At 39.0% G+C, this 21,326-nt stretch overlaps 1 protein-coding gene across 12 annotated transcripts in view; it reads left to right on the top strand.

Annotated features, from left to right (window-relative positions):
- NEB (nebulin) overlaps positions 1–21,326 on the top strand; it is a 215,406-nt gene that overhangs the window by 132,112 nt on the left and 61,968 nt on the right. For all 12 annotated transcript variants that reach the window (XM_064484770.1, XM_064484778.1, XM_064484776.1 and 9 more), the window contains exons 103-124: positions 660–764; positions 1,345–1,452; positions 2,318–2,629; positions 4,686–4,889; positions 5,228–5,332; positions 8,494–8,598; positions 8,700–9,011; positions 10,233–10,337; positions 10,897–10,995; positions 11,196–11,297; positions 11,426–11,533; positions 12,023–12,334; positions 13,690–13,794; positions 13,892–13,996; positions 14,365–14,472; positions 15,250–15,357; positions 15,462–15,575; positions 15,999–16,196; positions 16,567–16,671; positions 17,300–17,404; positions 17,499–17,603; positions 20,489–20,596. In XM_064484770.1, coding sequence (XP_064340840.1) covers positions 660–764; positions 1,345–1,452; positions 2,318–2,629; positions 4,686–4,889; positions 5,228–5,332; positions 8,494–8,598; positions 8,700–9,011; positions 10,233–10,337; positions 10,897–10,995; positions 11,196–11,297; positions 11,426–11,533; positions 12,023–12,334; positions 13,690–13,794; positions 13,892–13,996; positions 14,365–14,472; positions 15,250–15,357; positions 15,462–15,575; positions 15,999–16,196; positions 16,567–16,671; positions 17,300–17,404; positions 17,499–17,603; positions 20,489–20,596 — 3,138 coding nt within the window. The remainder of the gene's footprint in view (positions 1–659; positions 765–1,344; positions 1,453–2,317; positions 2,630–4,685; positions 4,890–5,227; positions 5,333–8,493; positions 8,599–8,699; positions 9,012–10,232; positions 10,338–10,896; positions 10,996–11,195; positions 11,298–11,425; positions 11,534–12,022; positions 12,335–13,689; positions 13,795–13,891; positions 13,997–14,364; positions 14,473–15,249; positions 15,358–15,461; positions 15,576–15,998; positions 16,197–16,566; positions 16,672–17,299; positions 17,405–17,498; positions 17,604–20,488; positions 20,597–21,326) is intronic.

Below are 21,326 nucleotides of genomic sequence, written 5' to 3'. Positions count from 1 at the left end.
TGCTAATACCAGGATTAGAATCTTGAATGTGCATGTACCCAGACAGAATTTCATATAGCCAATCAATGAATAGTATCCACATTTCATTTGCCTAGATAACCCTTTGGTCAAAGTATGGTAGGCATCTCCATGTTTCAGACTCTGATACCCATTTTGAACACATTTTGAGACCTTGCCTATAACACAGATCCACCAGTTAATGCCATGATCACAAAACTGCCATATTTTTATTGCTACTCGATCATGAAATAAGTGGAAAAGTGCAGGGGCGCTTTTAAAAGTGCTCATTTTAGACGTTATGATAATTATGTGGACCGAGAAAGCCAAGACTTGGTTAGCAATGTGGATCATCATCGTTACCTACAATGCAGGCTTACCTGTCAGGTAATTATATGTGAGTAAATAGAAGAGGATCCGTTTACTACCATGTTTCTGGTGCATTTTACGTTTATACTTCATCACACATGAATATATTCTTCTTGAAGTCACTTTTGACACCTTCTAAATAGAAACACAGATGAAAACAAATGCGATCACATATACATCTGAGCACATCCAAAGAGAACCTTTCATTGTACCTATAAGTTTCTTCATATGGTATTTACTCATTAATTTACTTCTTTACTCATTAATCACCCTCTGTTTTTCATTTTTACCAGCCATTGTATCGTGACGCCTGGGAAAAGGAGAAGGCTAACGTGAACGTGCCAGCTGACACCCCGCTGATGCTGCAGTCCAAAATCAACGCAGTGCAGATCAGCAACGTAAGACGCCGCCCCGCCCCTCGCTCCACACGGCGTTCTCTGCCTCCCGTCTGCGAGCTGCAGAGAGCAGTTAGCAAAAGGCATTTCCCTAACTTTCCTTTCATTTCTGGTCTTCAGTGATAAGTGCCATGTGTGTGTGCACAAGCACACCTGAGTGTGTGTTTATACTGTAGAAACGTGTGTCCTCGTCTTTATTGGACGGAAAAATGCACTGGTGAAAACCATGTGTAGTAATGGTGAAAATGCATGTATATTAATATTTAGTTCTCTTTTTAGTGGCCCATCATTGATTTTTCCTTTTAAAAGCCAAACAATATATGTAATTTTTCTCATTTTCATGTGCTTTACTGTCTTTTAAATTCCTTTCTTTAAAAAAAAAAGATATTGAAAGAGAACTTGACTAAATGTCATTAAAAATCTACTGGAACTATGTTCGATACAAAACCAAGCCATTTTACAAATCTTAAGGAGAGATTGATTTTCAGTATAACTGTTGCCATGTATTCTTGAACTTACCAGTAATGCTGACTCAGTAGCTCCCTCTTCAGATTGACTGTGGCATTGCAATCTCCATTTGCAGAAGCAGTATCAGAAAGCTTGGGAAGACGTCAAGATGACTGGTTATGACCTGAAAGCAGATGCCATTGGGTTCAAGCATGCCAAGGCTTCCAGGGACATTGCCAGTGATGTGAGAGTGCCTCCTTGCTCCTCCTCAACAAACATTAACTCATAGACACACAGAGAGTTGATACTGTACTAATCTCTAACTTAATTCCCCAAGAATTTTAATTAAGTAGAATGAAGGTCACCGTTATTCGTGTCTTGCTTTACAATCCAAAATTCAAGAACAACTTTCACAGCAATTTGAGGACCTTCCTACTTCTCTGCTTGGTTCTGCTGTTTACATGATTAAGCACAGATTTTGATTTTCTTTTCAGTCTCTTCTCAATATAAGTTAATTTATAAGCACTTACAGAGATTTAGTGGGTGCAAAGAATTCTATTGTTTCTTAAAGTGCTGCCTGCATAGCTGCTTCCTGTGATAATTTTATGCAGTCCATGAAGAAACATTTTTAAAAATAGTTATATTCATTTTAATATGTGCTAGAGAAATATTGATTTTTTCCCCACTTAAATAGAACTATAAATTTTAAAATAAAAATTTTAAATAAGTTTACACACTTTAAAATATATTTACTTAAACAAAGAATCACATTGACAAAGTAAAGTATAAAGTACAGGCGGTACTTTGTGGCAAAACACGTGAGAACAGCAAACAGTGACTGAAGTTTGGGAAATAGTGGATATGCCTGTATTGGGGGATAATTTAGAAGCACAGTTCTCATCTTTGAGGTCTTCACAATGTCTTCATGCATATAGACTCAGAAGACAAGCCAGTGTATCAAGAAGTATAAAGTTATAATGTGAATTTAAAGAAAAACAGTGCCCCTAAAAGGGTAACTTTTAGGTAAGGAAACTGAGGCTATTTGAGTAGACTGTCTAGAAAAGTGAGTTTGGAGAACAACTCTTCTTTCTTCTGTTCACATCCACCAGTATCTATACAAAACCACCTACGAGAAACAGAAAGGTCATTATATTGGATGTCGCACTGCCAAGGAAGACCCTAAACTGGTCTTTGCGGCCAATGTGATGAAGATGCAGAATGACAGGCTGTACAAAAAGGCGTACAATGACCACAAGGCCAAGATCACCATCCCAGTCGACATGGTGTCCATCAATGCTGCCAAAGAGGGCCAGGCATTAGCAAGCGACGTGGACTATCGGCATTACCTACACCACTGGTCTTGCTTTCCTGACCAGAATGATGTGATCCAAGCCAGGAAAGCCTATGACCTGCAGAGTGATGTAAGTTGTTGCTCATGCAGGAAGTATCAACGGACGTGCCCGAGGGGTGAGCTCTTGCTCAGAAAGAAAGTCTTCCACAGCTTTGCCCCTCACTCCCTCTGGTGCTCGGGAAAATGCAACTCTCTCTGCAAGAGCACTTCCCTTTAGTGTTGGTTACCAAGTGTACTCATCGCGTACCTTACTTCTAGGCTTATTCAGAAAGTTTGCATTTTCATTATTAGTGGTGCTACCAGAATTTTTCTTAGATTTGTTAATGGGTGCACTGTTTGTGGTTTATTAAACATACGCATTTTCTTGGTTCTTCAATTGAAGAATGACAGGGGCTGTCTTGCTTGAAATGAATTTCAGAGGCTAGCGGCATACTCCAAACTCACTTGTTTCCCTTAAACTTGAGATTCTTCACAACTTGATGTTTCATTCATTTACCTAAAGTATTTTTAGATTTGCTCGTGTTTTCTGCCCATTCAGTCTTTTGGAAATGATGAGTTCCATCAGGATATTTGTTTCTTGTATACAATTAATACTTTCTTTTAATTATCTGAACTTGGTTCCCTTAAGCTTCAAGAGATGCTTTCTAATAATGAATGAGTTTGTTATAGAAAAGTATATCCAACATTTGAAATGAGCTGCCAACTGGTGGATTTAGGCCAGTTTCTAGAAAAATGCAGTCTCTTCATTGACCTGAACCACATTAGTTTATTGAGGAATGCATATCAATCAAGCTCTCAAAGAATGAGGAAGGGGACTTCAAAACCTGTATGTAATCCTCTTTAAGAATTCCTTCTTCTGAATTTTGGGTCTCCATCATACTTTACACACTAAAACCAACAACATTCATCATTAATGTAGAAATTCCCTACATTTTTACTCCTCTTACTCCCTTTTTAGTTTGATATTTGTAGCCTGTTAAACAGTTATTAAAGTACCACTTCTGAAGGACACTACAGCTTTTTAAATGAAATTAATAATGGTGTTTCACATAGAATAATTTTATCTAGTTAACCACTTGCCTATATCTGAGAAAACAGGTCTAGATAGACAAGAAAATGCTAATCCCGATTCGGAGTGAAGTGCTGTCTTAGAAAAAGAAAACCCGATTGAGATCAAAATTGTGGAGCTAGGGATTGAGTTCTTAATTATCCCTTTAAAAATATGGAACACACCATGTGCCAGGGATTGTGCTAAGCACTGAAGGTACAATGGTGAATAAAGAAGAAACACAACACAGTTCCTGACTTTAGGAATTTCACATTGATAACAAAGAAACAGATCAGTATATCTCTAGTAATACTAGAGAATATCAGTAAAAAAAAAAAAAAAAAAAAAAATGGGATGACTGAGAAAGTGAGGTGGGGAAAGCTTATACGGAGAAATCTGATTTAGGGATATAAGGGAGAGTAGGAGTTGGTTCTGGAGGAGGACACAGGGGGCATTCCTGCAGAATGACCAACATATGCAAAGCAGGTTGTGTGCAAACCACAAACTGAAAGACCAGCGTGGGCAGGATGCACAGGTTAAAGGAAGACAGGTGTAGGAGGAAGCTGGAAGAGTATGTAGGGGCTGATGCTGGACCATCATCACCTTCTAATCTATGTTAAGATTTTGATCTTTACCGTAAGATCACTGGGAAGCCATAGGATGGGGGGATGTTGTGACTTCAGATCTGAGTGGTGAATTTTATAAAGATCGTTCTGGTTGCTGTGTGGATAGCTTCCTGGAGAGCCTATTATTATTGCTTTAAAAGTCCACATTAGCTAGTGTGAGGATTACCAAATATTCAGAACTCTTCCACGCATCCCCTAAGCAGAGCACTCCTTCTGCATCACTCTGCTTTCTAGAATGTGCATCAAGACCCCAACATAGACCCCCTCCACCCTGCCACAGAAAACAGAGCAGAACAAGACATGGCTGTACATATGAGGAACTGTGTGCGTCAGGCCTATGCTCAGTTTTATTATTGTTTGTGGAAGATAAAGTGTCACATGAAAAACTGCTTCCTTACTTTACCACAATTTAAAAAAACCCTACCTCTACCTAACTTTGTTTTCCTTCCCAGGCCATCTACAAGGCTGACTTGGAATGGTTGCGTGGCATCGGCTGGATGCCCGAAGGGTCTCCTGAAGTATTGAGAGTCAAAAATGCCCAGAAGATCCTACTAGACAGCGTCTATCGGACACCTGTGGTGAAACTCAAGTACACGAGCATCGTTGATACACCTGATGTTGTCCTTGCTAAGTCAAATGCTGAAAATATTAGTATTGTGAGTCACATTTTTCTTCAATGTAAAATTAAGTTAGTGTTATAAAGAAATGATAAATAAGCTGGTAATTTCTTTGTAAGATAATAATATTGATGATAGCAAAGGTTTTAGTAAGTAATATTGGCAGGGTTGTTCTGTTATTGTTTGTTAACTTTAAACAAAAACTCAAAGTAGTAATAAAAGGTATTAATACAGATTTCATATCAAATTTGAGTAACTTACATGAAAAATTCTGGAAATTTTTACCTTAATATGAAAAGATTCTGGATCAGGAAAGTTGAGAGCTGTGCATTGCCACAGGCAATTTGTAATTGTGTTATTATTGGTTCTTTCCATAGCCAAAGTACAGAGAACTTTGGGACAAGGATAAAACTTCAATCCACATAATGCCAGATACTCCAGAAATCAATCTCGCTAGAGCCAATGCTCTTCATGTGAGCAATGTAAGTACCGCAACAGACTTCCTTTTTGCTTGGAGAATCACCCATTTGGTACGAAGATATCACTAGGGAATGCTTCATAGCCTTGGAGGAGAAGATTGAGTGGGTAAGGAAGAGCCCTTGACCAGGAGTGAGGAGGGGGGCAGATCCTAGGCTCTGAGTCACTGGTGAGGGAACATCAACATGACAAAAGAGAGAAGGGAGTAAGGACAAGAAAGATGTACGAGGAATGAGGAGACACACAAACAACAGATTTGGACAAACTGACAGATTCGGACAAACACAAAATAATTAGGGGAATTCGTTGCAAAATTTTATATGAATTAATTAACCCAGATATATAGGGGATTTTTAAGGAAATTATAAATTACTAAAATTGACTCCAGAAAATGAATAAAAACATATTGCAAGAAATTAAGAGGGTTATTAAAGACTCTCCTTCTCCCTTTCCAATGTCAGGGTCACCCAGATGATTTTATAGGGGAGTTCTCTCCAAACTTGAAGAAATAAGCTACCACAGAGCCCAGTGAAAGAAGGAAAGCTGTCACAGTTACCAAAACGTGTTGAAGATAGTTCCACAAATGAAAACTGTAGGCCAATAATAATGGGGGAATCTTAAATGCAGCATTATGGTAGTACGTGAATGTATGATGCAAACAACTAGGGTTCATCCAGGAATGTCAAGAGGGTTCCCTATTTAGACACTTAATAATGTAATAGAACAAAAGAGAAAAGTCATATGCTCATTTTATTAGATTTGAAAAGGTATGTGACCAAATTCAATATTCATCCTTATTTTTAAAAATAAAATATTAGCAAAATAAGGATAAATTAATATTTTCTTGACAGGACTAAAAGTAAATCTTAAATCAAAGGCTAGGCTCATCCTCAGTAAGTAAGCTTCTCATTCAAGTCAGGAACAAAACAACGATGCCCACTAACATTACCATTATTTAACAGAAGCTTCTTATTCAAGCCAAAATAATTATGTAAGAGTATGAATAACAGATAATTTTGCCTTTTTCTTTCCAGTATTTATCATTATATGCAGAATAAATCGTTATATTCCTGGGAAAAGGAAGAGAAGCAACTTAAAGTCTATTAGATAAAATAAGAGAATTTAGTTATGTGGCTAGCTACACAGTTTAAGAAATTCAAGAAAGGTACCACCTTCATGGATCACAGAGATTTTGTCTGTATGTAGAATAAGTATGACCTTCGGGGAAGGATGCTACCTTAGTGCAGTTCACCATGACTTGGAACTCTGCATCTTTCAAAAATAATAAATCTTTAGACGAGAAAGAACCTGCCAAGCAAAGATTCCTCATTTGTGTGCCAAACCACACCATCAACTCTATTGTAATGAGCCACTTGGGAGCTCATTTTTTCCAAGAGTTGAGAAGAAAACAGTATTTTAGGGCACTGATACATTTTTTTGGACCAGAATCAGTATATGGTGCAATGCGCTCTTATTGCCCCGTGACTGGATGGAGACCAGCCAGCTCTTCATTGCAGCATCCTTAGCCTCTTCCTTCCGATCCATAGGCATCTTTGGCAAGAGAGTCCTGAAAAGTCTCATGTGCTCTCTTTTACATGATAAATTTCTCAGCTGGAAATACCAGAACCCTACCATTGATATCATGATGTAAGCAAGATTAGTATTTGAAAGTATGCCAAAAGTGAAGTTATTAAATTTAGATATATAGGTATTAATGAGAATGGCTTCTATTTTGGAAGAAATCAAACATCCCATTTGAATGGTAACCTAAACGTACAATTTCTTTACACATGGTGTTGCCGGTATATAATCTTGATAAAGTCCACTATTTTAAATTATTTCCATCATGTAGAAAGTAAAACTTTTCCAGGGTATCTGTATATGATTTTATGGGTAACCAAGCAAATTCATGTTAAATTGACTCGTTTAATCTTCATAATAATCCCATGAGTAAGATAGTGTCATTTTATTTTTATCATATGGGAAAGTTGAAACTTAAAAAGATTAAGGAATTTGCCCACATTCTTACAGTTAGTAAGTGAAGAGTTAGATCTCAAGCCTGATTTTTTTAAGTTCAAATGAAAAATATATTTGACCACATCAACAAACAAAAATGTATTATATAAAAAAGTATAACAATATATGTAATAAATAAAAGACAAAAATTTAAAATAATATAATTACAAGTTTGCATTAAATATTCTCCAGTATAATGCATTTAAATGTGGAGAACACTTTTTTCTTTTGTACAAAAAACAAATCAAATGTTAAAACAGGCCCACTTAAAATTCATACAAAAACTTGAATGAAAATTCATGTAAAACTTGTCCACACTTACAAGGACAAAATTTACCTGAGCACCCATTTTTCAAATGCAAAGGCCATGAAACTATCAATAATTGAAACTCACTTCTCCTTTCTGCGCTGTTCAAGCTCCCATAGTGATAGGTATGATTTTTGAGTTATATGTTTAAATTGCTGTTATGTCTGAGTCTTTCTGATGTTGTTAATATAGAATGTATCCACTAAAATTTGAACGTATATTTAGAAAGTTATCCGTAAAACAGTCTCTACTTTAATTAACTTCTCTTTACAAAGGAAAAAGTGTTATACTTAGAAAATGGCCATTACATCCAATGGTGTGTCAGTAAGAAGACCTAAGATTCCCAAACAGTATGCATTATCAATCGTATTAGAAGATCTAAGAAACCATATAGGGAGAAAAAAAACCCACAAATGTAAAAAGTTTATAATTCTGAAGACTATAAAATTGAATTGAGTTAAAAAATTAAATAGAATTATTGAATTAAAGAAATGCAATAATAGGCCATTAACATCTGAACTTAAATGTATACCAATGCTACTAGCACAACAATACAAGAAGTAGGTAAACCTTTTTACGTAAACCGTGAACGACTACATGGAAGTTATGATTCAAATTAAAAAAAAAAAAAAAAGAACTCTTATCAAGTGCAGATCTTTGGATTCCAGACATTATTTTATATTCCAGGACAACGGTACAGAATGATTGTTTCAACTATTCTTTTTTCTTTAACTGGTTCTGGGACTTCAAACTGCACCCTTCTGGTATTAATTCAACTTGAACCCTTGGAGTTACTGGTAAATTTGAATCTGGAACGATAACTTTGTTTTTCCTCCTGTTCAGAAAATTTACCGCAAAGGTTGGGATGAGATGAAGATGAGCTGCGATGTGCGGCTGGATGCCATCCCCATCCAGGCTGCCAAGGCCTCCAGGGAGATTGCCAGTGACGTAAGTGTGGCCTTGTTTAACACCCCAGTTTTTTAAGCAAACGCCCTAGGTGCATCAGGAGTTTGCTGTGTGATCCATCTACTTTGTTTTTCCATCTCCAGTATAAGTACAAGCTTGACCACGAGAAGCAGAAGGGACACTACGTGGGTACCCTCACAGCCAGGGATGACAACAAGATCTGCTGGGCGCTCATAGCTGGCAAGATCCAGAATGAAAGAGAGTACCGGCTGCACTGGGCCAAGTGGAAGTCTAAGTTCCAGAGCCCTGCGGACATGCTTTCCATCACGCATTCTAAACAAAGCCAGGATCTGGTCAGCGACATTGATTATCGCAATTACCTGCACCAGTGGACATGCATGCCTGACCAGCAAGACGTGATTCAGGCCAGGAAAGCCTATGACCTGCAAAGCGATGTGAGTGTGCTGCTTGTCATCCTGAGCTCTTCCTTCATGTGTCTGTGATGCCCAGAAAATTGATGTCATTAAACCCTTGCATCATTTCTTCTTTTAGACCTTATAGTGTGGTATCAAGATCACCAGAGCCACGAAGGATCTAGACTTTGTATCAAGAAATAAATGGTAGTGGGTGTATAGTTGTTAATTGTATCAGGTTTAAGACAACTGCTGTGAAAATATTATTTCTATAGAATTTAAGTAGCCACAGAGGTTTAAATTGTAAGTAAAGTATTGGCAGTCCATGGAGAGAATGTATGCCCAGATAGGCTGTTTTCATTGACACAGTATTTTAAAATTTTAAATTAAGTTGTCAAGGTTTTTTTTTTAACATTTTTTTATCAAGTTATAGTCATTTTACGGTATTGTGTCAAATTCCAGTGTAGAGCAGAATTTGTCAGTTATACATGAACATACATATGTTCATTGTCACATTTTTTTTTTTTTGCTGTGAGCTACCACAACGTCTTATATATATTTCCCTGTGCTATACCGTATAACCTTGTTTATCTATTCTGCATATGCCTGTCAGTATCTACAAGTTTTGAATTCCCAGTCTATCCCTTCCCACCCCTCCTGGCAACCACAAGTTTGTATTCTATGTCTATGAGTCTGTTTCTGTTTTGTATTTATGTTCTTTTTTTTTTTTTTTAGATTCCACGTATAAGTGATCTCATATGGTATTTTTCTTTCTCTTTCTGGCTTACTTCACTTAGAATGACATTCTCCAGGAACATCCATGTTGCTGCAAATGGCGTTATGTTGTCGTTTTTTGTGGCTGAGTAGTGGTCCATTGTATAAATATACCACATCTTCTTTATCCAGTCATCTGTTGTTGGACATTTAGGCTGTTTCCATGTCTTAAGTTGCCAAGGTTTTTAAATCAAGTAATTTTGCAAATAAATCAGAGATTTCCCATTTCTATTGAAAAGTCAGAGGATGCATCTCTGGACATGCATTACCCCTTGGCATGAATAACCTGGAGCTGAACTGAGGCTACTTCCCTTTAAGTAGCAAATATGTCCCCCAGTTTGTCATACCACCTGGCCTCATAGTTAATTTCCTTTTGTTATTTGTCTGGCTGCTTGAGTGTGTTATTCTTAAATTGCATTTCTCCATCAGGTCACGGATAGAATAAATGTGACTAGGGGAGCTGACTTCTTCCTGGTCTTGTTTTCACAGGCTATTTACAAGGCTGACTTGGAATGGTTACGTGGGATTGGGTGGATGCCAAATGATTCTGTTTCCGTCAATCATGCCAAACATGCTGCAGATATCTTCAGTGAGGTACTCTAAGATTTTATCGTGCCATTCAGCACATTTCCTAAGAGACTGAACAAAAACACACGAGCCAAAATGCAGTCAATCCCTGTCAGCAATCCTGCAATTTCAGTTGCTGTCATTTAAGTCAGATGTACATTTCCGCAAAATAATCCTGTACTGTCCCTATAGCTTTATGGGACCACATCCATAATATAATATCCAGCACACTCACCGATGCTTGGAATTGTATAAATGGAAAACTTCTTTTGTCAGCCATAGCAGTATACTTGAGAGAAGTTTGTCCAATTGAAAAGAAAAATGCATTGGATACACCTAATGATACGCTACATGACTTGGGGAGCTAAGCAAACCTGCTGCTTTAAAATATGTGGAAAGCATAAGAATTCAACCCACTTGTTAAAAAACAAAATGCTAAGAAGAAAACCAAGTTGCCGAGAAGGTGTCATTGAAATATGGCACTGTACGTGTCTAGTAGAGAAGGATCCTTACATGCAGCTTACCTTTCTCAGCTCACACAGGACCAGAGACTACGACCGTCTAAAAGATCATTTCTTTCCCACAGAAAAAGTATCGCACAAAAATAGAGACTCTCAACTTTACTCCTGTTGATGACAGAGTTGATTATGTAACAGCAAAACAAAGCGGGGAAATCCTAAATGATGTAAGTACATGACTATCATCCTAATTTGCTCAGTTGGGAAGGTGCCGTGTCCAGAGCTTCTCCACCTGCTTATGCTCAGTGTGCAACCATTGTCTGAGATACAGATTATTAACACTGAGATGACTGATGCTGACATTTGCTTGGACAACATAGGGTTTTCTTAACATCAAGTAATTTACCCGCTTGCCTCTCATTTCTAGATTAAATATCGAAAAGACTGGCACGACACCAAGTCAAAATACACCCTCACAGAAACCCCACAGTTGCACGCTGCCCAGGAGGCAGCTCGGATACTGGACCAGGTATGGCTTTTATCTGAGTGCCTGGCACTTTGTATGGGGATGGAAGACCATAATGTAACTGTAGGAGACCTACCCTCCATGCTGACTCCTCGATTTAACCCTTTGTTGTGGCTTTTTCTGTCTTTTAGTATCTCTACAAGGAAAGCTGGGAGAAACAAAAAGCCACAGGTTACATTTTGCCTCCAGATGCTGTGCCGTTTGTTCATGCCCATCACTCTAGTGATGTTCAGAGCGAGGTAATTTATTCTGATATAACTGCTCTTCACAAAGGCTGGACCTGGCCCGTGCAGGAACCCAGTTATGTTGTTAAGGCATAGCACCATGGACAGTTCCTTGTTGGCTGGAAGCCGGGCTGGGCTTGGGGATGGTTGGAGGATCTGGTCCCTTCTGGGCCTTTTCCCATGGGCTTTTGGCTTTTTTTTTTTTTCCCCTTGGCTTCTTTAGAAACTATTGCTTGAGTTCTTTATTTTTTTCTTCTATTCTCTGCTTCCCTAAAATCTCTAGGCCTTCGAATAAAATACTGCTAGAATTAGAAAATAAGTGTATATTTTTCTACTTTTAAATTGATATTTCTTCATACCTATCTATTTGTTTCAATGTCTTTTGACATTTTTTCTTGGGGGAGTAACACAGAAAGTTAGGAGACTGAATTTGCTGATGTTTCAAGCCCCCTTGCCTTCTGTGCTTGTCAAAGCTGATGGAACCTTTGTTCTTCCTCCCACCAGCTGAAATACAAAGCTGACCACGTAAAGCAGAGAGGTCATTATGTTGGTGTTCCGACGATGAGAGATGATCCTAAACTGGTTTGGTTTGAGCATGCGGGCCAGATTCAGAATGACAGACTATACAAAGAGAGCTATCATAAAACAAAGGCCAAAGTCAATATACCTCCTGATATAGTGTCAGTGGTAGCAGCCAAGGAGGGACAGAGCCTGGTCAGTGATATTGATTACCGCCATTACCTGCACGAATGGATATGTCACCCTGACCAGAATGATGTTATTCAGGCAAGGAAGGCCTATGACCTACAGAGTGATGTAAGTGATTTTTGTTTCTTAATTATGTAGGAATGCATGATATCCTCTGAGAATTATAAGCAGCATCCTGGAGCCACCAGTCTTTGGAATTTGGAACCACAAATATTTAGTTTATTCCCAGAAGGGAATTGAGGCTGGATATGAAGTAGAGAAAGGCTGGGAGCAGTGATGGACAGCTTTGCCTACTGAGTGTGCATTTCTGAATAACTTTCAGTCTATTTTTTAAAAATCTGCTGCTTTTGTACCATCTCTGCCATCAACAACTCCTCACATTTGCATGGAAAATTATCAACTGATTTAAAATAATAATTGGCTTGGGTGGGAACTGAGATTGATTTGGAATTTTGACAATGTTGATGATAGTATAGTCAAGGACCTGGGAATGCCCCATTCTTGCTTTGCCAAGCATCTCATTCCTCAAAGCATTTGTGAAGGAGTTGCTTGCAATGAATCAAAGTGGACACAAAGGACTGATGAGCTACATGAGGGCCCAGAATCCCTTATGCAGAGGTTTGGTAAACCTGAGATAGAGAATATATCTCAGGCCACCTCCCACTGAAGCCTGGACCAGGATCTCAGCCTGCCACCAGCAGTCTGTAGGGAGCAGAAGCACAGTGCATCAAGGTGATGCTCCAGTGCACCAAGGAACTAACCCTGCCGGGGTCATCTCATCATGACTGAAACAGAAACGGGAAGTCATGGACTGCCTACAGCACAGGGGCTGAACTTGAACATCCCACCTCACTGGTCGCTGCAGCAGGATGACCACTGTGGAACTTTAATCAGATTAGCAACTCCTCTTCATTTCGTGTGGGGTGGCCTGAGAAAAGCCAGGAATTGAGGACGGGGAAGGGTAGAGACAGGCTTTGTTGGAGGGATGTCTCCCCCTGCCCTACAATACATGAGCATTTACTTGTGTAATTTCCTTTATTTAGTCTAAATGCCCCACGTACTTCTACATAACTATATATACCAAGTCCATCTAAAACTATAACTTCCTTGGTAAAACCTTTTCTTATGCTCAGAGCTGAAAATAACTGTTTGCTACCCTTAACTCTGACAGCATTTGAGCGGTCTTGCTCTCACAGCACTTACACTTTCCATTTTGTAAATAACTTCTCTCTACACTTAGATGCCTTCTTTATACTTATCCCTCAAGTCACCTTGCATAGTTCCTCACTCATAGTAACAGGCTCAAGCAGTACTTCTCGGGTGTATGGATTTCACCATGACTGAATCACTGAGATGACAGCCAGTAGAGAGAAAGCCTTAAAAAGCTTCTGAAAAAAATTATTTCTAACCTGTCTGTCATCCTGTGTCTGAGTCATTTATACTTCTTGTTCCCTTGCTCTCAGAATATCTACAAATCAGACCTGGAGTGGCTCCGAGGCATTGGCTGGATCCCTCTGGATTCTGTGGACTATGTGAGGGTTACCAAGAACCAGGAAATGGTGAATCAGGTACCCAAAGCCTTTCTTACATAAAGCCTGGCTCCTCACCTGCTGTGCGGGGATGGGAAGGGGAACACCTGCCTCAATCGTCTCCATTTCTTTGCAGATAAAATATAAGAAAGATGCTCTTGCCAACTATCCTAACTTTACAAGTGTGGTAGATCCTCCAGAAATTGTTTTGGCCAAGATTAATGCAGTCAACCAAAGTGATGTAAGTTTGCTTTGTGTATGATGAGGTACAGAGACTGGGGATTTAGTTGTCTGTTGTTGAACAAACTTGCTTAACTCCAGATAATTGCTTGTCAGAAAATGGAAATAAATTATAAGATAACCTCTGGGGCAGGATATTTTAGAAGTCACTAGTAAGTGACATACTGTACCCACTTTTCAAAAATATATTATTGTTCAAAATATTCCATTATATTAGTTATAATATAAATGATATATCATATAATGAAATTTAAGCAGTTGGTTAATCTCTAAATGTAGACCGATTATTATATTCCTAGGTAAAGTCTTATGAAACTTTAAATATACATTTAGAGTAATCAAAGGTTTTATTTTGTTCTCTCTCCTTAGGTAAAATATAAAGAAACATTTAATAAATTAATAAAGGGCAAGTATATATTTTCTCCAGATACACCATATATCACCCACTCCAAAGACATGGGAAAACTCTACAGCACCGTAAGTTCCACTTTATGTGATGTACAGCAATGTTCCTAATTTTAAGCACTTGTCAGTATTCACGCTCTTTGCTGATTTTGTGAACTGAACTTATAAGGAGAGCTATTATTTTTGTTGTATTTAGTCTTGTTTATTGGAAGTAGCATGTTATTCGGGACTAGTGTTTACCCAACTGGCATTTTTTGAGCCCCTGTGATATTCCAGGCACTGTGGGAGGCACTGAGGAGCTAATGATCAATGAGACAAGTCCTTCAGGAGCCCCTGCAAGCGAGAGGGACATTTCACAGAAACAGACAATAACATAGCAAGCGCTATACCAGCTCTGAGTGCACGTTGGACTGAGCCAACTCCCAACACAGAGAAGAGAGGAAAGGCTGGTCCCTCTTTAGCAATCATGTATAAATATCTCCAGCCAACAACTGGAGGACTCGCCCTTCAGATTTTAATTCAGCGAATCTAAAGGGTGAATATGTGTGTATGCCCAATGGGAAACAATCTTTGATGATTCTCTCCCTGTGTGCAAATTTGTTTTCACTTTTATGAGAACTTTAAACATAGTTAAACTCTGTTAGAAAGTTCCTCAGAGCCTGTAGATTTAATCTGCCACAAGCCAAAAGACTGCTCTATTCTTAGATAGGCACAGTAATGGCTATAAATGAAGATATAAGCTTTGCCTTTAAACATAAATATTTTACCTTGAGTTTGCCACTTTCTTTTGAGTGGCATCTGAAAGAAGTTGAAAGCAAACTTTTGTTGATACTTATTTCTTTGTCCTAGATACTGTATAAAGGGGCGTGGGAGGGAACCAAGGCCTATGGCTATACCTTGGACGAACGCTACATTCCCATTGTTGGAGCCAAGCATGCCGACTTTGTGAACAGTGAGGTCAGTAGGTCTTTTTCCTTTCAGGGGTTTGAGAGTCTTTAAGGGGTCCCAAGGGGGCTGGATAGAAAACCCCGCTGATTCTCAATGTTGTACCTACTTCACAGCTTAAATACAAAGAGACATATGAGAAGCTGAAGGGTCACTACCTGGCTGGAAAAGAAATCAGTGAGTTCCCCAGCGTGGTTCACTGTCTGGATTTCCAAAAGATGAGGAGTGTGGTAAGCAAAGTTCACTTTAACAGAGGATTTGCATTATCAGTCTGCCTATTTATGGTTCAAGATTAGCTGGGGGATGGGAGGGTGAGGAATGAACCAGTCTTGACTTTCCCCCACCCCTGCCAGTTAGCCTCGTGCACCTTTAACGTCTATGAGTCTTCACCCTTTGCCTCCCTTCCCTACTATCAAACTCAGTGAGGGCTCTGTATTTGCAAAAAAGAGAAAACCTTTGTTTTCTTTACTCTTTGTTATATAAGGATGGGAACTTTTTAAAGAAGAAGACTATGTTAAAGTATCATTTTTTTAAACTTAGTATTTTCTAAAGTGTTTTCTATATTGAAAACAAGACTCTAAAAGAGATTTGATCAGAATAATTTACATTTAATTCCTTTCTTATTTTTGTTTTTAAAATACATTATTCTTTAGTTGAACTACAGAAGACAGTATGAGGACACCAAAGCAAATGTTCACATCCCCATTGATATGATGAATCACGTGCTGGCTAAAAGGTGCCAGTACATCCTCAGTGACCTGGAGTACCGACACTACTTCCACCAGTGGACGTCCCTTCCAGAAGAACCCAATGTCATTCGGGCCCGAAATGCCCAGGAGATCTTGAGTGAGGTGTGATGTCCTTTCTGCAGTTGACCAAATGGCAGGCTTCACCCAGCCCTGCCTGGAGCTCCCATGCTCCCTAAACCCTGCTGCTTTTCAGTACAAAGTGGCACAAGTAACCATTTTCGGTGTAAGCATCCTCTTGGAGCAAAGACACCTGTTTAAATATTTAATCTCTTTAACACTAGACTAAACGGAGCTATTGCTCTCCTCCTAAACTTCTTCAGGCCGTGGCATTAAAGAACCTCCAGCCGCTGAGAAACCCACCCTATGACCACTCAGTACTAAGCACAGCCACAGGCAAATAGGAAATTATCAAATGCTCAGTTGTATGTTCAGTTAGTACCTGTCACCTTTCACTGTTCCTTCTTTCCTGCAGAACGTGTATAAAAATGACCTGAATTGGCTGAAAGGCATTGGATGCTACGTTTGGGATACACCCCAGATCCTCCACGCCAAGAAATCATATGACCTCCAGAGCCAGGTCAGCCGTCTTCCTAGAAGGACTGGCTCTCTGTGGATTGATGGACTCCATGGTGCTCTCAGTGGGGGGATAGCAGGGCTGCCCCGTGCCCAGGCGGAGAGAGCGGCGTTGACAGTGAATGATCCAAGGGAACCAAAGGCCCCTGCCCAATAAAACCTTGCCTGGTGGCCTGCTCTGGTGCCAGCCTTCCTCAGTTAGAGTCTCTGCTGTGGTTTAAGGCATAGGCGTTTATAACAGCAAGTTATATGTAAAGGCATACTTTGACCAGAAGTAGTTAGATTTTGAAGTAAAGCATAGATATTTGGAAAATTCCCCAGCAGAAATTCAGCTCTGAAAGGGCAGACAAATGGAATGTTGACACTGAGGGGCTGCTGTCAGAGATGGACTACAGGCATGGAAAAGACAGAACGAAGAAGGGACCTGGCAAAGACCCAGATCCCACTGTTGGTCAAGAGAAACTGTTAGTTTACAGCCATTCACAGTCTGCAGGACTGTACAACCGTAGCCTCTTTCTTAGGATGAGAGCAGAAACCCAGAAATGAAAGCACTGCTAAGTTGGCACAAACAGCTAAAGCTGATGGCAGACCTGTGTCTTACCATTTTCAGTGACTTTTCTTTTTCTTCACAGATACAATACACGGCAGCAGGGAAAGAAAATCTACAAAATTATAACCTGGTCACAGATACACCGCTTTACGTGACTGCTCTTCAAAGCGGCATTAATGCCAGCGAGGTGCGTCTTCCTCGTACTTCTCTTCCCGGACGAGCGTTACTGTCTTTACATATTTTCAAACAAAAAAGAGTAACCTATCCCTTTTTGTCTGTAGGTGAAATATAAAGAAAATTATCATAAGATAAAAGACAAATATACAACAGTTCTAGAAACAGTGGATTATGACAGAATCAAGAATCTGAAGGACATTTATAGCAGTGTGAGTTGAGTTCTTATTCTTTTCTCTGTATTTGAGTTTTTCAACCTTTTAAGAGACAGTAAGAGAATAAAAGGGACAGGCATCCTTACCTCGAAGGTTTTTCCAATCCTTTTCCTAGACTGCTAAACTTCTACTTTCTTTCCTAAGTCCTCTTAGTTACAATCGAATAAGCCCCAGTTTGAATAGTGCACTATTTCATGCAGTTGAGTCAAATTCAGCAACTCCTTTATTGCAAACAGGTACTGTTGGAGCTATTCTTTATTGACCCTGAACTTGTTTTTCCTGGCTTCTCCTGTGGCCAGAGCAACAAAGGCACTCATTTGTTCTCCTCTACACTGGTTAATTCAACAAACATCTTAAAACTTTATTTTGAAATAATTTTAGATTTGCAGAAAAATTGCAAAAATGGTACAAAGAATTCCTGCATACTTTCCTTGGTAGTACAACTATCAAAACTAAGAAATCACATTAAACATTGTTACAGTGTTAATTATAGACTTTGTCCAGATTTCAGCAGTTTTTCCACTAATGTGCGTTTCTGTGCCAGATGCCAGTCCAGGATCCCACACTACATCTGGTTGGCATAATCTTTAGTCTCTTCCAATCTGGTAATTTTTCAGTTTTTCCTTGTCTTTTCCTGATCTTGACACTTTTGAAGAATACTGGCCAGTTATTGTGTAGCATGTTTCCCAGTTTGGGTTTATCTGATGTTCTCTCGTGATTAAATTAAAGGTATGCCTCTGGCAAGAATAACTCAGAAGTGATGTGCCCTTCTCAGCACATCACAGCAGGTGGTACATGATGTCAGTAACTGGTGAGGTTGACCTTCATCGCTTGGTGCAGTTGCTGTCTGCTGAGATTCTCCACAGTAAAGTTCCTACTTTACCTTTCTTATTAATAAATATCTTGGAGAAGATCCTTTGGGATTATGCAAATATCCTGTTTCTCCTCCATCTTTCTTTCATATGTTTTAGCCTCCAGTGATAGATCCTACCTGCAATAATTATTGCTGTGGGATATGCCTACTAGTGATTTTCTGTTTCCCTCAATCCTTCCACATTTATTAACTGAAATTCTTCCATAAGGAATAGCTGTTCCTCCTCCATTGTTGGTTTGCCTATTACTTATTTATAAAAGCATAGGCTCATGGGTATTTATTTTATTCTATGAGAGAGAGTCTAATGCTATTGTTATTTACTTTGTTGCTCAAATTGTTTCAGCTTTGGCTATTAGGAGCTCCTTAAGGGTGGCTCCTGTGTCCCTTTGGTATGCCCTCATATTGTGGGGTTTGAGCACTTCCTCACTTCTTGGCACCACAAGATGCTCCAGGCTCATCTTGTATTTCCCCTATTCCAGACCTAGAATCAGCCACCTCCCCAAGGAGTCCTGGTTTACTTTATTGGAGAATGGCATTTCAAACCAAGAGCTAAGTGCTAGGTGTGCTCCTTGCTCTTGGGATGTCATTGCTACTAGGTCCTTTAAGTGGACAGAGCTTAGAAATATGTCTGTGTGTACTAACCCATGTATTCACTGTATGCATCCATATCTGTTTTTGTTTCTATTACTTGTCTAACCGTATCTATATTTTAAAACCAAAAGTTCATACTGATACCGCCAATGCAATTCAGCACCACAGGATTCATTCTGGCCTTCACCCTTTCCTTATTGGTAATTTATTTTTCCAACTTGTAACTTTCTACTTCCTTTCCAGTAAAAAGCTTGGTCTCATTATCTATTATATATTTACTTATTTGTGCAACACTTGTATGCACATAAAGTATTTTCAGAATTTCTAACACATACTCCTGTGAGAAAAAATTTACTGACTAGAGTGCAGTATTTTGTGAACAGTTATTTTTGTCCATAGCCTTAGAGTGTCCAGGCAAAATACCATCTTCCAAAATAACTTAAAACAGTTGTTTTCTTCGCTGTTTCCTTCACTGTAGTCTTTTCATGCATTTGTAAAATATTTAGATTTATTTGTTACATTGTGCATTCCATTTTAATCCCCTCCCCATTCTGGTTGATTCCCTGGTTGTTTGTTTTAATTTGCATACAGTAAATTTCACTCTTCATGGTATGTAATACTATGTCTTTTAACAAATGTATAGAGTCATGTATTCACCATGACAGTCAAGATACAGAAAAATTCCGTATCACCTCCAAATTTCCCCCTCGCTGCCCCTCTCCTCTCTTCTGGCATCCACAGAGCTGTTTTCTGTTTCTATAGTTTTACCTTTTCCAGAATGACATGTAAATGGAATTATATAGTATGTGCCATTAGGCCTGGCTTCTTTCTCTTAGCAAAATGCATTTATGTATTATACACATTTGTGCCTACATCTGTAGTTTATTCTTTTTATAGAAAAACGGTATTCCAAACCACAGTTTGTTTTTCCATTCACAGCTGAAGGACATCTGAGTTTCTAGTTTTCAACAATTATGAATAAAGCTGCCAAGCACATTTGCATATGGGTTTTTGTGTGTGCATTACTTTTTATTTCTCCTGGATAAATAAATACCTAGAAGTGGAAACATTTTTTGAGCTCTCACTTGCCACATAAAAGTAGGAAAACGTAAATATATACATTTTTAATGTTAGTGGTTTTCATCCTCTAGACCTATAGAGAAATGAATATGGCATCGAAACCTCCGATACTGTCAAACTGCGATAAGCGCTATGGTGGAGAACAAAATAATGGACTCTGAAATTATGGTCATGGCCTTAAGCCAGTTCTTCCCTTAGGAGTTCTTCGACCCTGCAGAGTGAGAAGATCCGGAGGTTGTTAGGGAGTATCTGAGAAGGACAGAAACAGGAAAATTCTGCTGCTCAGAAGCTGGCCAGGTTGTTTCTATATTCACAAGCAGATTTCTAACCCCTACAGAACCTGTACAAGGAGGCCTGGGATAAAGTGAAAGCCACCAGCTACATCCTGCCTTCCAACACCATGTCCCTGACACACGCCAAGAACCAGAAGCATCTGGCCAGCCACGTAAGTTGAGTACCAGTGTGGTAGTCTTCCCGCCACCTTTTGCCTTCCCTGCTCTCCACACCCAGAATTTTTCTGGCTGATCCCTATGTTGCCAAAAGTATCCCCTAGCACTCCCAAAGGGGCACACCAGCGACTAATTCCAGGTGCTTACTCCCCACAAGGGCTGTGCACTTACGATTCCTCTCCAGGGCCCTGAGGTCCAGAAAGAGTCACAGACACTTCCATGAAAGACACAGGTGTGAACCTTTAGGCTGCCTGCCTGTGAATGACATGGATGGATACTCCGTTTTAGCCAAAAGCAGGAATAGAAGGAGGACATAATATACCATTGAAAGTAGACTCTTTTTCAATAGAATGATTTGGGCTTTGGTATAAAAATAAACCAGTGAATGTGATAACTATTACACTCAGCCCCAAATACATGATTGAAAAGTAAATAGTCATCTTTATGAAATACAAAAATTTAAAAATTTTTTGAAATTTTATCTTTTAAAGCAGAACTTTTCTTAAGTATAGACATAATTGTTTTTAAAAGAATCCTAAATCACACGAGCTGTTCAGATAGTCTTATCACTTCTAACCCTTTATGCCTAAAAGATTCTTCTGTAAAAATCTTTTATTATAAAATTACCTATAACCTTCGTAGCAGTTCTGATAAGCCTAGTTCTCTTTCAGAAACTTGACCTCTATTAGAAATTTATTTTGTATTGCAAATCCACACACACACACA

This window comes from Camelus dromedarius, chromosome 4 (assembly GCF_036321535.1).
Source record: "Camelus dromedarius isolate mCamDro1 chromosome 4, mCamDro1.pat, whole genome shotgun sequence".
In the NCBI taxonomy this organism is placed as follows: domain Eukaryota; kingdom Metazoa; phylum Chordata; class Mammalia; order Artiodactyla; family Camelidae; genus Camelus; species Camelus dromedarius.
The sequence above is the reverse complement of the archived record's forward strand: the minus strand, read 5'-3'. Positions and strand labels throughout refer to the sequence as shown.